This window comes from Trachemys scripta, chromosome 15, assembly GCF_013100865.1.
Source record: "Trachemys scripta elegans isolate TJP31775 chromosome 15, CAS_Tse_1.0, whole genome shotgun sequence".
In the NCBI taxonomy this organism is placed as follows: Eukaryota; Metazoa; Chordata; order Testudines; family Emydidae; genus Trachemys; species Trachemys scripta.
Window position 1 is genome coordinate 5,307,677 of NC_048312.1, and position 16,209 is coordinate 5,323,885.

General features: G+C 41.1%; 1 protein-coding gene across 2 annotated transcripts in view; it reads left to right on the plus strand.

The window, feature by feature from the left end:
• The window catches only part of NAA25 (N-alpha-acetyltransferase 25, NatB auxiliary subunit), a 46,773-nt gene that overhangs the window by 12,966 nt on the left and 17,598 nt on the right, over positions 1-16,209 (plus strand). For both annotated transcript variants that reach the window (XM_034790990.1, XM_034790988.1), the window contains exons 6-15: positions 775-882; positions 2,329-2,407; positions 3,540-3,651; positions 5,030-5,119; positions 5,934-6,103; positions 8,121-8,233; positions 9,995-10,202; positions 10,745-10,834; positions 12,398-12,578; positions 13,883-13,982. In XM_034790990.1, coding sequence (XP_034646881.1) covers positions 775-882; positions 2,329-2,407; positions 3,540-3,651; positions 5,030-5,119; positions 5,934-6,103; positions 8,121-8,233; positions 9,995-10,202; positions 10,745-10,834; positions 12,398-12,578; positions 13,883-13,982 — 1,251 coding nt within the window. The remainder of the gene's footprint in view (positions 1-774; positions 883-2,328; positions 2,408-3,539; positions 3,652-5,029; positions 5,120-5,933; positions 6,104-8,120; positions 8,234-9,994; positions 10,203-10,744; positions 10,835-12,397; positions 12,579-13,882; positions 13,983-16,209) is intronic.

Here is a 16,209-nt window from a genome sequence, read left to right on the forward strand (position 1 = left end):
CTTGAGCGTTAATCAAACTTCCTGACAGACCTCCTTTAGGGTATGTCTGTGCTATGGACTTACAGCAGTACTGCTGCAGCTGCGCGACTGTAAAGTCTCCCGTGTAGCTGCTCTGTGCCAACAGGAGAGAGCTGTCCCGTCAGCATAATTAAACCACCCCCAACAAGCGGCAGTAGCTATGTTAACAACAAGGAGTCTGGTGGCACCTTAAAGACTAACAGATTTATTTGGGCATAAGCTTTCGTGAGTAAAAACCTCACTTCTTCGGATGCATAGAGTGAAAGTAGCTATGTTGGCGGGAGAGTGACTCCCACTGACATAGCACTGTCCACACTGGCACTTTTGTCAGTGAAATGTATTTCAGTCAGGAGGGAGGAGGTTCACACCCCTGACGACAGAAATTGCTAGTATAGATATAGCCTTAGTCAGGCAAAAAATAAACATGGAAATAATAATTGTATGCTTTGAAATAATTTGATTGTAGAAGAAATGAACTCAGTAAGTGACTTGTATTTTTATTGATAACACGTTGTCTGTTACGTTGTTCTGAGAGTCAAGTTGTGAAGAGTGAGCACTTCATTGTACCATCAGTTGCTTCCCCAGCAGAATGTTTTACAAAACGCTGTGTCCATGCATGTTGCTGATGGTAGCCCTGATGGGTAGTTAGTGGGTTGTTGCGTGTGTCATGTTTCCCGCCTGATGAAAAAATTAATTTTGAGTTGGACAATAGGAAAGGCTGATAAATTGCTACAGTAATTCTTCTCTCTCCCCTAGTCTATTTCAGCACAAGATGAAAACCTTTCCAAAACAATGTTTTTGCCCCTAGCTGAAAGAATGGTGGAAAAAATGGTGAAGGAGGATAAGATTGAAGCTGAGGCTGAAGTAAGTTTTGCAAATGTGTTTTCTACGTGATGTGAGCATGGTTAATACATTGTATGAGCTTTGTTGTGTTAACAATATAGCTTAATGACTTTGTATAGCATACCTAATACTGAGTCTGGTTCCCATTATAGTGCTCTGTAATCTTTTTTATTAAGTACACAAAGAAGAAGGCTTGCTGGTGATCCAGGGGGAGCTGGCTGGTCAGTGCTGGCTCTCCATTTCCAGCTGGTAACTCTCAATAAAAACAGCTCCAAATATTACTCTCCTAATATTCCTGTTCAAGGGAAGGAATTGCTGTGGTTGCCACAGGGATGTTATATGATTGCTAGTGTGAAGGAAGGTGGCCTATGCAGACATAACTAGAGAGAACATGGTCCGTGAGACAAACTATTGAAGTGTGACCCACTCTATGGATGTTTAAGAACCCCTAAGATAGAAAACAAGTTCTCTGTCTCAGAAGAACTCACAAACTTAATACAAATACATTGCAGCCAGGGATTCTAATTTTCAGTTTAAACCGAAAACAGTAGCTGTTGAGACAATTGCAATAGTAACTTCAAAAGCTGACTTTGAGAAATCATAGAATGGTCAGATTCTTTCAAAGGGACTGTCAGGGAAATACATGTCCTGTTCACTTTTTCCGCTGGTACACATCCAGTCCGTGCTCTCTGGGCTTCTCCTCTTGGTCAAACAAAGCAGTATGGTCAGCAGCTTTTCTTATGTGGTTACACACAGGGAGACAAAAGAAATGTTGATATTCACATTTGTTTAAAAAAATGGATTTTCATTGCTAATTAAACAGACTTCTGCAGTCAAGTGAACCTATATAACAATTTTCTGGGAAGTCACAAGGTGCAAAAGTAACCAATAACACGATGAAAGTGAGTAAAAATCAGAACTGAAAACTGAAATTTAGTTGAACAGGACAGCACTGTAGATGCAAAGAGCGGGAGGGGAATCTTAGCAATGCATTTATAAGCATAGGGGCCCCATGGCCAAAGAGAGTTTTGAGAAGAGAAACTGAGAAAGAAGGTGGTTGGTGTACAGAAAGTAGGAGACTGCTGCATGAAATAAGGTGTGAAGCAGGGAGCGAGAGCAGGAAGACAAAGGGAGCAGTGTGGAGAGAGGATATAGAGGAGCATAAGGAATGAAAGGGTGTTGGAAGGAAGTGAGGGCAGAGGTTGTAGGTGGTGTAAAATTGTGAAGAGTTCATTGCTAGATGAAGTGATTTCTTTGTAGTGTTTGTAAAGCCCAGGGGATCCTTTGGGATTAGAGGGCGTTAAATTAAATTCTTGAATTTTCCTTTCTGGTGCCTATTAGACAGTTTTACAGACAGCGTTGACTTTCTCCTCTTCCTAATGACAGAAGCACAAACTGTTTTTATTTCCAGACACTTTTCACTTGTTTTACTTCCAAATGTCAGTGTATACAAATCTTTCTTCTAAGGTTGAACTTTACTACATGATACTGGAACGTTTGGAGAAGTATCAGGAAGCCTTGGATGTTGTTAGAGGAAAACTAGGAGGTAACTTATCTTTCAGTCAATTAACAACCCGAGCTGTGTGGAGGTTTGCCGGTATTCTTGCTTTTTCCCCAGGTCTTTTGCTGGGAACTTGTATGATGTGGATTTGATTGTTCTGCACGTGTACTCGTTTAAAGATAGCTGTAAATTAACTTAACTCCTACCAGTAACATACCTTGAGCCCAATTCTGCAGATTTTCTTACTGGTTTCATCAGACTGCTTGTGGTATTACTACACGCAGGAGTGTTTGCAGCATCAATTCCATTATCTGTGTTAAAGTAGCAGCATGTTGTACAAAGGGCAATTATCAGATTAACATAACTGAACCCACAAAATCCCATCATGTCAGCTCACAACTACCAGTGCTGCTAGGGATGGTATTATGCCCCTTCCTCCTGGATGATTTTAGAGCTTTATTTTTCTACCACAAAAGTGAATTTGTCGCATAAGAGCAGCCTGAATATCAAGGTTCCAGTTAGACTCTACAGTTCTGCACCCAGTCCTGTGTACTTTTCAAGGGAAGGTTTTGCACCTGGGTCCAGCAGCTTCTGAGCCATACTTCTAACCGAAAAAGGAGGGTAGTGATGTGTTATTGAGACGATTGTTTTAATAGAGTTTCTATCCCTCCTTATGTCAGATGTTGGCCAATAATTAGGCATAAAATGTTTTCTTTCTAATCGCAGGTTCAGCACTTTCCTCAGTTGGAAAATAGGTGCTGATCCAGCAAAGAGTTTCTAGTGCTGATGCAGAACATAAGAACAGTCGTATCGGGTCAGACCAAAGGTCCATCTAGTCCAGTATCCTGTCTACCGACAGTGGCCAGTGCCAGGTGCCCCAGTAAGTTGAGGTACCAGGTCTTAAAAATAATTAAATGTTAGGACTCCCAGCTTTTCAATAACAAAGCACTCATTTCTAGCACCATTGACCTGCAAGATATAGGACCTTAAATCTGTTACTGACCTCTTGGTTTAGCAGTGCTTTTTGGCATTGATCCTGGACTTCAGTCCTGGCCCTCCAGTCTTGGAGAAGAATGTGTTTTCTCTTTTGCATCCTGTGTAGGATAAGATACTTTGTTCTGAAAGTTGTTAAAGAAAAATGACTGAGGAAATAAATTCACAACTGTTTCTGATTTAGAGAAGTTGACTAGTGAGCTCCAGAGCCGAGAGAATAAGTGTATGGCGATGTATAAGAAGCTGTGCAAGTGGCCAGAATGCAACGCACTGTCCAGGAGGTTGCTACTGAAAAAGTAAGTTGTGTTCACATCTATGCTACTGACTCACTCTGTGACCTTGGACAAGTCACGTCACCACAGCAGCACACCTCAGCTGCTTGTCTCTCCAGGTTTGAGACTGAATGCTTGAAAAGTGTTGGAGATCCTCTGATGAGAGCAGCTAAGACTGCAAATTATCATTCGTTCACATGGAAGCTCCGCTAACTGTCACAGTGAACAAATGAGTTGTGCAACGTGTGCTTTCCTGAAATAAACTAATTTCATTCTCTATTTCCAGAGAGCCATACCTTGCTGTCCAACATTCTAATTTTCAGAAAAAATGCAAACTTGTACTTGAATTTCATTTCCTACAATCTAGTTCTCTTAATCTGCCAGGCTTCTTTCTGGTGGCTGATTTACACTACCACTTAAGTCAGTGTAACTTGTCACTCAGGGGTGTGAAAACAACATCCCTTGAGCGACATAAGTTACATCGACTTAAAGTGGTGTCTATACCGCGCTGTATCAGTAGGAGACTCTCTCCCACCCACACAGCTTCTGCCTCTCGTAGAGGCGGAGTAATTATGCTGACGGGAGAGTGTGGCATAGCATCGGTTCACAGCAGTGTAGACTTGCCCTAGGAAATACACTGACATGTTCAAAGCAGCAGATTCATCAGAACAGAGCAAATCAGGATGATCAGATCTGCCTCTGAGACAGTCATGAGGGTTTCTTGTAAGGACTAGGACACAGTTAATGGGATTATAGTGAATCCTATCTGAAGCTGCCATCCAAGAGATCAAAAACATCTTACTTAGAAAAACTGTTCTTTAATAAAAGGTTGAATGTAACTATAGTGGAAATCCTGGGGAGATTTTAAAGCCTAGAGTATTGGGAGGGCAGGGAGAGGACCGGAGGGAATGACAACAGCTAAGGTTACTACAATTGAAACATTAGATATAGAGAGAAAAGTTTTCAGTTTACTTCGTGCTTTCTGTAGCACTTTGTATATAGTCAGTTTCACTTGTTTGTTGATGGTCAGATGCATTTCCCAGCTCCTACATTAGCAATTTGGTGGTGCTACTCTTGAACCTGCTCATTCCCTTGTTGGAAAGGCCTTTATAAATGTTAATGGGAGCCAAAATCCCTTTTAAAAAATTGTAAAAGAACTTCAAATATAAATCTGGACTTGAGTTTCTTGAAATATGTTGGTTTTAGTAACCTCTGCTTAACAGTGCCCCTTTAAGATGGGAAATTTACTAGTGAAAATGGTTCTTGGTGCGTTTTTTCCCTGTGTGTTTTAATTGTTCTGTGACTTGCAAAATCTAACAATGTTTTTATAAAGGACTAGACTTGCATGTATGAGTAACGTTATTTGCACTTTCCTTAATTTTGCTCCCTGCCTGTTTTTTAGCTCGGATGATTGGCAGTTCTATATAATTTACTTTGATTCAGTCTTTCAACTCATTGACAAATCCTGGACTCCTCCAGCAGAAGGAGAGCAGTAAGTCAACTACTATCCCTGAGGGTTTTTTCCTCTTCATACAGTAGATGTCAAAATCCTAGTTTGTCCCTTGGTAGTTGTACTTTAATGAAGGGAGGGGCAATTTTAAGGTAGTTGAGGGCCACAAAACCCACTAAAACCATTGATGGGCTGGGGTTTGAGACTTGGAGGTTGGGTCCTGCCCCCGAAGGGAGTGTTGGGAGTGAGCTTACCTTGTGGCAACAGCTCCTGTCCTTCAGAGTTGAGCTCGGCTCCCTGCTCCGGCACCTTGGCTCTTGCCACAGTGTCACGTAACACATGAGTAGGCGGGACCCTCCCCCTGCAATCTGATGCCCTGTCTCTGTCCTGACCCTGGGACTGCCAGGTTGCCTACCCAATCTGGGCTGCGGTGGGAAAAATAGAACAATTTGGCAGGCCAGATGCGGACCCCAAGCCGCCAGTTTCCCATCCTTGCTTTAGTGTGTCCAGTATCTGTAAATAGCTAGTGTAAATGCATGCTAATGTAGCGCTCTCTATCTCAAGAGTTATCATGGCTGCTGGCACATAATGTGCCCAAGCTACTTAGCTGCGGAAGCTGGTCCCTGTTCCAAGAGGGCACTGACCCCCTCTGGAGGCATGCATATAATGCTAGTTTTGACTTTACTAGAGCTTCCTTAACCTGCTCCCTTCACAGAGTCTGGGTCAGAGAATCAGTCGAACCTGATTGCTTTGAGGGAGTGATGTTAAGGCATGCTTACCACTTACTGCCAGTGCCTCAGAAATGGGAATGATAGAAGAATACTTGAAATCAATACTCATATCTTTAACTGCACAGCTCTCTGGAAGGAGAAGTGCATTATTCTACAGAGCAAGCTGTGAAATTTATAGAGGAGAGGATAACAGAAGAAGCTAAGAGCTCTCGGCCACTTCGGGGACCCTACCTAGCCGAACTGGAGCTGATTAGACGTTTGCGACACAGGGGTTGTAAGGATGAATATAAACTAGGTAAGAGCCACTAATTGGATGATAAATTAAACCTTAAGGGAAAGAACACCAACTTAGAACAAGCTCTTTGTACTGGGATCATCAATTTAGTAGTGCCTGATGTAAAGGGTGTGCAGGGATTGCATGCATAAAGCATCTTCAGATGAAAGGTGTTATAGAAGGTCAAATATTATTCTGATAACAATTCTAGAGTGTTTTAGACCTTTTAAAACTAGGTCTTTGGGGGAGATTTCAAAGGCACCTAATCAGTTTAGGAGCACAAACCCAGTGACTTTCAGTGGGAGTTGTTCTTTGATAAATCCCTTAATAATTTTGAAAATCCTCTCCCTTTGTCATCCTTAGTGTAATCACCGGCTGATATTTCTTTGGGCTCTTTGGCAGACTTGTAAATGAGAACAATAATGCTTGTTAAATGCACTTATTGGGGGTTTCATGAGTTTAAAAAAAAAACACTTTGGGGAGTGGAGTAAGGAAGAGAATGTGGCTTAATATTAGCAGGGTTTCTGCAGACCCTATTTAAATTAACTCATTTTGCACTTAGATGCAGGAAAATAAATATCATCAGATAAATTGTGAGTGGGTAGCTTGAAATATTCTGTTTTTTTTTCCCCCTTTCTCATTCTTTATCAGATGGGTTAAGCTTTCTGATTGACTATAAGATCTGAAATGAAACTATCATGATTTGTAAATCACTGTTCAACTTTGAACATAAGAAACTGCTATGAATACGTTCATTTGCAGGACTGAAAATTCCTCATAGTTATATTTAGGCTTGGCAGAACTCTACTTTTTCTTTAAATAATTTTGACAGAGAATATCTGTTTTTAAGCATTTTTTTTCTATTTTCATTGGTTTAAATTTTCACAAGTCCTGGAAATTATGGGTGGGAGGATCAGTCAGTCATTTTTTAATGACCGTCTAATACAGTGGTTCTCAACCAGGGGTCCGGAGCCCTCTGCGGGCGCCCCAAGCATGGAATCATAGACTTTAAGGTCAGAAGCGACCATTATGATCATCTAGCCCAGGGGTGGGCAACCTTTCAGAAGTGGTGTGCCGAGTCTTCATTTATTCACTTGAATTTAAGGTTTCGCGTGCCAGTAATACATTTTAACGTTTTTAGAAGGTCACTTTCTATAATTCTATAATATATAACTAAACTATTGATGTATGTAAAGTAAATAAGGTTTTTGAAATGTTTAAGAAGCTCCATTGAAAATTAAATTAAAATGCAGAGCCCCCTGGACCGGTGGCCAGGACCCGGGCAATGTGAGTGCCACTGAAAATCAGCTCGTGTGCCGCCTTCAGCACGCGTGCCATAGGTTGCCTACCCCTGATCTAGTCTGACCTCCTGCACAACGCAGGCCACAGAATCTCACTCACCCACTCCTGTATCAAACCTGTGTCTGAGCCATTGAAGTCCTCAAATCATGGTTTAAAAAGGAGGTTTCAGGGGGTCTGCCAAGCAGGGCTGGCATTAGACTTGCTCTGGCCCAGGGCAGAAAGCCAAAGCCCCATTGCATGGGGCTGAAGCCTGGAGTTCCAAGCCCCCCCAGCCAGGGCTGAAGCAAAAGACTGAGCAACTTAACTTCACAGGACAACCTGTGGTTTGGGGCCCCAGGCAGTTCCCCTGCTTGCTATCCCCTAATACTGGCCCTGCCTTTTATATGCAGAAAAACAGTTGTTGTGGCACAGGTGGGCTTTTGAGTTTTTATAGAATGTTGGGGGAGCCTCAGAAAGAAAAAGGTTGAGAACCCCTGGTCTAATGTTCTCAAGCAGCTTTTTTCTTACTTTGCCTAATTGCAAATTTTTGTTATCAATGGAAATATTTTTTTCTTCAGTTTGTGTGTGTGTGTGTGTGTGTGTGTGTGTGTATGCTGAAACTGATGCTCACCAAAATTTACCAATAAAAATCTAATCCTTCCAAGCCTCATTATATTATTGACTTTGCTTCTAAGTGAGCATTTAAAAAAAAAAAAAAGATTGAACTGGCTTCTTTATAACTGAGTTTCTTTGTTAGGTGACCCAGAAGAACTAATGTTCCAATACTTCAAAAAGTTTGGGGACAAACCCTGCTGTTTCACTGATCTCAAGGTATTTGTGGACCTCCTCCCACCTAGCCAGTGTACAAAGGTAAGAACAATAGCATTGGGTGAAGCAAAGGGAGGGGTGCTGGAGACTGCTGAGTGCACCGGCTGTCAGCTGAATGCAGCTTTTGACAGTGGTGATATCAAAAGGAAACTCCCTTTCAGGGAGAGAGGGAATCAGTTTTTTAGAAAATCCAATTGCTGATAATGTAGAACTGGTTAATTTTATTCAAAATTCTGCTCTAACCAGAAGAAATAGTGTTTCTTAAAAAGCAAAAATGCCAAAGTTCTGAATAACTTCAATGGGGGACTCTCTCTCTGTGTCTGTGTCTGTCTGTTCCTGCAATGTGACTCCCAGCATAGAGCATGCATGGAGTAATTCAGTAACTATTTGTACGACTGAGCCTTCTTCTTGCAGTTCTGTGGTGTCCCATGACTTCTGTTGATTTTAGTGGCATAACCTCTCCTCACTCTTGTTCACGTTGTCACAGTCTGAGATATACAGTAGAGCCCAACATATCTATCACCATAAAGAGGTTTATTCTCCCTGTATAAACATGCACAGCTACCCTTGAAGCAATGTGAGTTAAACATGAGCGTCCAGGGAAGATAAACCTCCATGGAATGAACTTTAGTTTCTATCTAAAATATCAGAATGAATAAGATTGGCTTGTTAGATAATAGGACTTGTGTTACTGTTGTGTTAAACATTATCCTTCTTTCCTTCTCCCCTTGTCTGTCCTTGTTCATGCTCTGTGTCTAATTGTAAATACTCTCTGGGAAGATCTTTCTCTTAATCTGTGCCAAGCACCAGGAATAGTTAGGGGACTAAGTAATAACACTGTAGCAGATCTAAGTGACAGAATGGACACATCAGCATCAATTGAGAGAGATGTCTGAGACACTATTTGTATTTCTTCCAGAATCTTTCTGACCCCTACCTTATTTAAACTTAAATTGAGAGGATTTCAGCAGAGTCATGAGCAGCTTGGTAGATGACTTCAGCCTCTGGGAATCCTGCCACTCACCCCCTTGTTCTTCTAAGCCATTGTGGTATATTTCTCAGGGATGGGAGTTAAATAAAAAGTCCTGGATCAGTCAAAGGCTGTTAACAAAATCTATGTAAACTACATACGGGCATTGTTCATATTAGGGATCCCTCTGTTGCTAACATCGGTTCAGCTCCCCCAATGGTGGTAATGTTGGGAGCCCTACTATAGACAGACTGCTGCCAACACTTTAAGCCCCATGTTATCTAACTTGTTCAGAGCAGGTATAATCATTGTGGTGGTAAAGCCATTTTTAGCTAGGAGAAAATGATGGTAACATTGCAAGTGTAATTTTAAAAATGACTCATTTTAATTCCTAAAGTACTGAACGGGTTTAATTCTAACTTACCCTGTCTTGAGAGAGTTAATTCCTTGGAAAGAGTTGTATGGTTGGTACTGATAAATATGATTTTTAATAAATAACAATAGAATTTAATTTCTACAAAGTTAGCAAGGCGTGGAGCATTCTGGCCACAATCCAGCAAAGCACTTGAAGACATAGTTAACTTTAAGCCTGTGTGTAATCCCATTGACTTTTTTGGTACTTCCTGCATTCTTAGGCTCAGGATCCGAATATGTACTGTCTTGAGGAGTGAGCCCTCTAACTTCAAATTTCAGTGGCGTTTTAATTATGGAGTTGGTACCAACACCTCCGTAATCTCATTTTGTCCCAGTTTCTGAACATGAATATAAGACTTGCTGTTTTCTTGAGGTGACTAAGTGCATTGCAAAATTTAACACTTGTGTTTCCTTCCCAGTTCATCAGTCAGTTGCTGGGAATCATTCCTTTGTCAGTACCAGCAGAGGGTAAACTTGCACTACCAGCTGACATCAAAGCTTTGCAACAACACTTGTGTGTGGTTCAGCTAACAAGATTGCTTGGTCTCTATCACACCATTGACAAAAAACAAAAGCTGAGTGTAGTCCGGGAGTTAATGTTAAGATACCAGCATGGATTGGAGTTTGGTAAGAAAATCTTGAAACTAGTGCATTGCAGTTAATTCATATTTAGACTTTCTTATGGGCCAAATTTCCAAAAGCTTGTCACTTTTTGTAACATTTTTCAATTTTACCAGAAAGAAAGTAGTGGTTGTATTTGTATCTGGTTGCTTTAAACAATCCTCTGTGGAGTCTGTAACCCCAGACCCTGCAGTACTTAGTTAGTATAGAAGGGCCTGGAAGTGAAACTCACTAGAAACAAAAGTGAAATGGATCCGTTCCCTGTCCACTTTGGGGGAACTGCAAAAAGCATAAATGAGGAAATGCAACACATTGACAATTCGTTCACTTTTTATAATCTGACATTAGTAACAGATGTAAGTAAATTTGGGATTTCAAAAATAATTAACCTGACAGTGTCCCTTTAAAAATGTCATCTGGTGGGCTGAAAGGCTGCCAATTTACCTCAATTTACATAGCTATGTGAGAAATGATTGGCCCTGTTTATTGAATGTAATGATTTTGATAATACATCTACTATGCCGGGTGACGCTTTTTTTCCTCTATAGGGAAATCTTGTTTGAAAACTGAATTGCAGTTTTCAGATTATTACTGTCTGCTTGCAGTTCACCTGCTTCTGGATATGTGGCTAGAGGCAGGTAAGTCCCTTCAGTCTTATTTTTCTTAAAACCTATATGAATAATTTTCTGTTTCTTCATGTTTTTCATCCCTTGAACAGGAGGGTTGAACCTTGCTTCCTTCAAATCTCAGTTGTAGTTGCTGCTTGTTGGGCAGAAGGTGTCACTGTTGAGTCACTCCGCATTAGTCTGTTGTTTCCGAGCGTAGCCGGGGTCCATCTCCTTGAGGCTTAACTCCCTTCTTGTCCAAAACTTATTTTACAAACAGTGCTTAAATTGCTTAACTTAGACATTAGTTATTTAAGGCTATAACAGAGATGTGTATCGAACTATTACTACTGATTATTTGTATTACATTAGCTCAGTGCTGTTCTGATCTATAGGAAGATACAGTTCCTGCCCAAAGACTTTACAATCTAAAAACAAAAAACAAAGTTTGGGGGCAAGGATACAAGGTTACAAGTGAAGGGCTGAGTGGTGTGGGGGTGTGACTGAATGGTCAGCATGTGGCTTGTTAGTTCTGTGGGTTTGGGATTTTTTCTGCATAAACTATCCCCAGCTGTTTAAACTATCCTCTTCTGAGCTGGTGTTTCCTTACCCAAACCTCGTTTGAAATCTGACATTTTTTAAGAATTTAAATTTTTAAGTCCCAGTAAAATCCTTGGAACTCTGCCTCCTTGCTTAGGACTCCTCCCCCTCTCCCCCATCCTTCCTCAGTCCAGCCTCTCTCTGTATCCTTCTGCAGAGAATCTGCCCCCTCCCTTCTGCACAGCCGCCTTTTCACTGAAGAGAAATTCAAAAGTCTCTCCTGACATCAGGCTGTTGGCATTGCTTTGGTATTCACCCTTTGATATTACTGATTGAGGGACCATGGTCATGGAAATTTCCCCAAAGTCCTGGCTCCATAGTGGTTGAAGGTTAGGGAGCTCCTCCTACCCCCTGGTGGTATGACAGCTACTGCCTCTCCTTTCTGGAGAAGGCTTGGTCCTTCACCCTGGGAAATCTCATGGAGAGCTCCAGCCCACAGGGAGGATGGCAGGTGGAGCCACGTGCCCCGAAATTCCTGGCTCTGTTGGGGGCAGGGAGTACCCAGTTAACCCCCTCTCCATGGTGCTTAAAGGCACCCTTAATCTTCTGATGTGGTTACAGTCTACAAACCCTAAATGGTCCAGGAGTCGTTTACCAGAGGGTCATTCTCTCACTGTCATACGCTGCTGGTGTGTGGGGTCTGCACTCTGTGGTGGATGGTAGCAGAGTGTTCCCAGTAGAAGAGCCAGGCACCTGGAACTAGCTCTTTCTAGCAGGTGCCTGTTGCATCCAGATTGAATTGTAATAATGTATTTTAAGGTACCTACATGCCTTGCTTTGGTGCTGAGCGTAATACAATTTATTTAGACATTCGTATCATTCAAAGTAGCTTTAAGAGAGGAGAGTAATATGCAGGCAGCCTGGGAAATGTGTTTGAGGAGCAATGAGAGAGGTTTTTCAACCCAGTGTAGTTGTTGTGCCAGTTTCAAACCCTGCTCTCTATTAAACACCCTGTTCGCGCCTAATGTCTGTGTGTGCTTGTCTCCTCATCACCAGGTGAAGAGCTGGCCGTGTGGCAGTCCTTGACTTTATTAGAAGAAGGATTAACCCACAGTCCTTCTAATGCTCAGTTCAAATTGCTGCTCATTCGAATTTACTGCATGCTTGGTGCATTTGAACCTGTTGTGGAGCTTTATTCCAGCCTTGATGCTAAGCACATCCAGCACGACACCATCGGGTGGGTAGTAGATACTCAGAATAACTGGTCACACTGGCTCTCTGCTAACCCTGCTCAACATTTTTAAATGTTCTATTTTCAGTTTTCTTTAGAATTACAAACCAGTAATATGTTGTTAAAAGGATCACTCCATTCTGGTAGGATCAGCTCAGCCCTTCCACCTTATGAAATGGATAAAATGAGTACCATGCAGTTCACACTGGGGAGGGGAAGAGAGGTCTGTTAGATGAGATCTTAAAAAACCAAGATCTTGTCTTTTGGTGGGCAGTGAAGATCCATGGAGTTTTTAATAAGGTGGAGGATTTATCCTGGTGCCCTTGAATCAGATTTCCCCTACTGTCCCTATGGTTTTGCAGCGTGCTTTGCCACTTAGGTGCTGCCTTCAGCCCCAGAGGGAGCCATGTTTCTATGAGGCTTTATCAAAATAGCATGTGGGATTAAAGGTGCTTATGTAAATGTGAGTTAGTATTGCATGTAAAACACAGACCTCAAATCTTTTTCAGCGCCACCATAATGTCCCTCAATCCATTTCTAGTTCTGCCATATGTTTCTTATGTGGTTTTATATTGGTTACTTTTAAAACTTGGTACCTCTGAGTGAAGGGGACCTACTTATTGATTTCCTTCTTTGAAAATGCCTTTTGAATTTGTATGCCTGGTATGGAGGCAAAACTTAGCTCTGACATACAGTGTTGGTCATGCAATCTCAAGACTGTGCTGTGGTAAAACACAGGTCTGGTCTACATTACAGACCTATATTGGTTTAACTACATTGCCCGAGCAACATCATTATACCGACTTAACACACAGACACAGACAGACAGCACTATGTTGGCAAGAGAGGTTCTCCCACCAACATAGCTATTGCCTCTCAGGGAGGTGGAATAACTAAGCCAATAGGCTTAGAGCATCTTCATTAAAGCAGTGTAGCTGAGCCCGTGCATTTTAAATGTAGACTTGCCCACAGCTCACAAGTGCATGGAAGGGTCTTGAAGCTTTTTTTGTGGATATCAACTTAAAAAAGCTTTTGCCCCTTGGATCAGGTAGAAAGAGGAGCTCTGTGTCCTGCTGATCGTGGTTAGGCAAAATTAGAATTTAATAATAATAAAAAGGAACCTTTACATTTAAAAAAAAAATTTGAAATGAACATTGTCAAATTCCCATTACCTTGTAACTCCCTTGAGAATTGTATATGAAGACAGAAGCTGTGCAGTGATTCTCTGGTCAATGAGACTCTTGATGACATTCATCTTCTCAGGGCATTGTGTGACCGTGTATAATTCAAATTATTGTGTTATATTTCAGTTACCTTCTGACACGCTATGCAGAGTCCCTGGGTCAATATGCTGCTGCATCCCAATCCTGCAATTTTGCACTCAGGTTTTTCCACTCCAACCAGAAAGATGTAAGTCGCACTAATTTCTCTCATGACTCCTAACAAAGCAGTTGTGTCCAAGTTACTGCGAAAAGAACATGCGTGTGATAGAAAGATTTATACAGGATTTGCTGTGGGTGGATCACAATAGGAAAATTGGATCTATAACACAGCATAGCTTGTTGTGGCTATAGTAAAGGTTTGCCTCGGCTCTTTGTTTTTTGTTCAGAAAGGTTTATAATTCCACCACAAAACTTCATTGCTTGCTGGAATTCTGCTTTTGACCTTTCATTTTCTTAAAGCCAATATATTAGACATTCATTTCAAAAGTACTACTGTGGCCATTTTAGATCTAATGGCTAAAGAATAGTGATTTCTGTGTGACTGTAAATAAAAAATAACATGGCAAGTGACGGGTCCATGATGGCATAAATTCATATGTAGCATTTTGGAAAGTTACGTGGCAGCACAGGTTGATAACAAAGATCCTGGTGGCATGAACGGGTGGTCCTGAAGCCTCGCAGTAGACTGGTTGAAGCAGGATAATTTATGTATGGTTAGTCACAGTGGTGCAGGTTGTCATAATAGTGCAGTAACTATGTAGGGAATAGGGTTGAGGGTATGAAGAGAGGAAAAATTAAACTAACTTTATTGAAAACTGGCTTCTATAAAGCAGAACAGAAATAAAAATTAGCTGCAATACTTTGAAACAGTAACTAAAGATGAGGATTTGGGATTCCGCCGTGCTAATGGAAACGCATTTCAACTGCCGCCACCAGGCCACAGAGTGAAAGGTGGCGTGACTTGCAGGAAAGTCTTCCGGATTTAAAGATGAGTCTCTCAACTGTAATGGGGTTCTCTGGAGTGGGGCTGATGAAAGAGCAACAGAACTCTCTGAAGAGCATTTGATATTTCTTAAAACGTGCATGCCCATGGCTAGGCCTCCCGAAAAATTCAGTTGCTTGCTTGTGATTCTTAACACATTTTAATTATTATTGTCATGACACTCTTATGTGTGAAATATGTTTCCTGGAAGAATCTTGGTGTAGCCATAGGAAAAATATCAGTGGTGTTCCACAATTGCATTGTCAGTTTTTTATGTGTGTGTTTGTTTTAAACATAACTAGATATAGAAGTACTGATATTTAGGCTCATTTCTTTAGTCTTGGGGTGAGTATTTATTAGGCAATTAGGAATAGAAGAAATTGCTCTAATCTGTAACAGTTGTTACATGATTGTATATAAGTGTTGCTCCCCACGATGAATTCAGGAGGTACATTTTGTACCACAGAATGAATTTTAATACCTAGCACTTACATGGTAATCCTTTACAAACATTGATCATCACAACATCCCTGAGAGGTAGGTAATAGAAAATTATCCCCATTTTACTGATGTGAGGAAGCTGAGATACAAAATGACTGACTTTGCCACACTTTGAGTCATTGTCTGAGCTGGGATTAGAATTTAGGAATTCTTGGCTCCCAGTGGGTGTTTTAAAACTCACTTTGTCCTTCTAACATCAAGTACAAATATAAGGGTTATCTGTACTGTGTAGAAATGCATATATGATGCATATAATGCAGTTATTGCATAGAAGAATCTCCTTGGTCTGTCAATAGCTAAATTCTTTCAATGTGTAAGGTTTCTGTAATGCTTTAACTGTCTTCTAAGGGTGGAAATAGAAGTGGTGATCTTAGTTGCAAAATGTGGCTGCAACTGATATGGAAATGATCTTGTGACAATGGGGCAGAGAACCCCAGTTGTGCAACAGACATGCTGGATAGATGACATCTTAGCTTTCTCTTGTGTTAATTTCCTCTGCTGAACTTATTTGTCAAGATCATTGGGACTGTGTCTGATGGGTGTGCACTCGTTATACTGAAATAAAATTCTGGATGGAAACATTAATTTTTTTGATAGATGAGTCTTGGATTTATCAACATAGTGGCTTTTCTTTATGTTTCATTGAGAAGTTACTCTTGCTTTTGTTAAGCCATGTTTGATCTGTTTCCAAGTAATTCAGTGGAAGAGACTGCAATTCAGGACAAAGTGACTTTCATTGATAAAAAGTTTGACAGCAACATGCCAAGAAGGAAAAATAAAGATTTGAAGAAAACACCTAATGGACATAATTCTCTTGACTGAGCGCACTAAAGACTGTAAAGCAGCAAGAAATCATATTGATTGGGAAAACAGCTCAGCTTCAACTAACATCAGGCTGCATTACTGCCTCTAGGCACCAATTTAGGCTAAG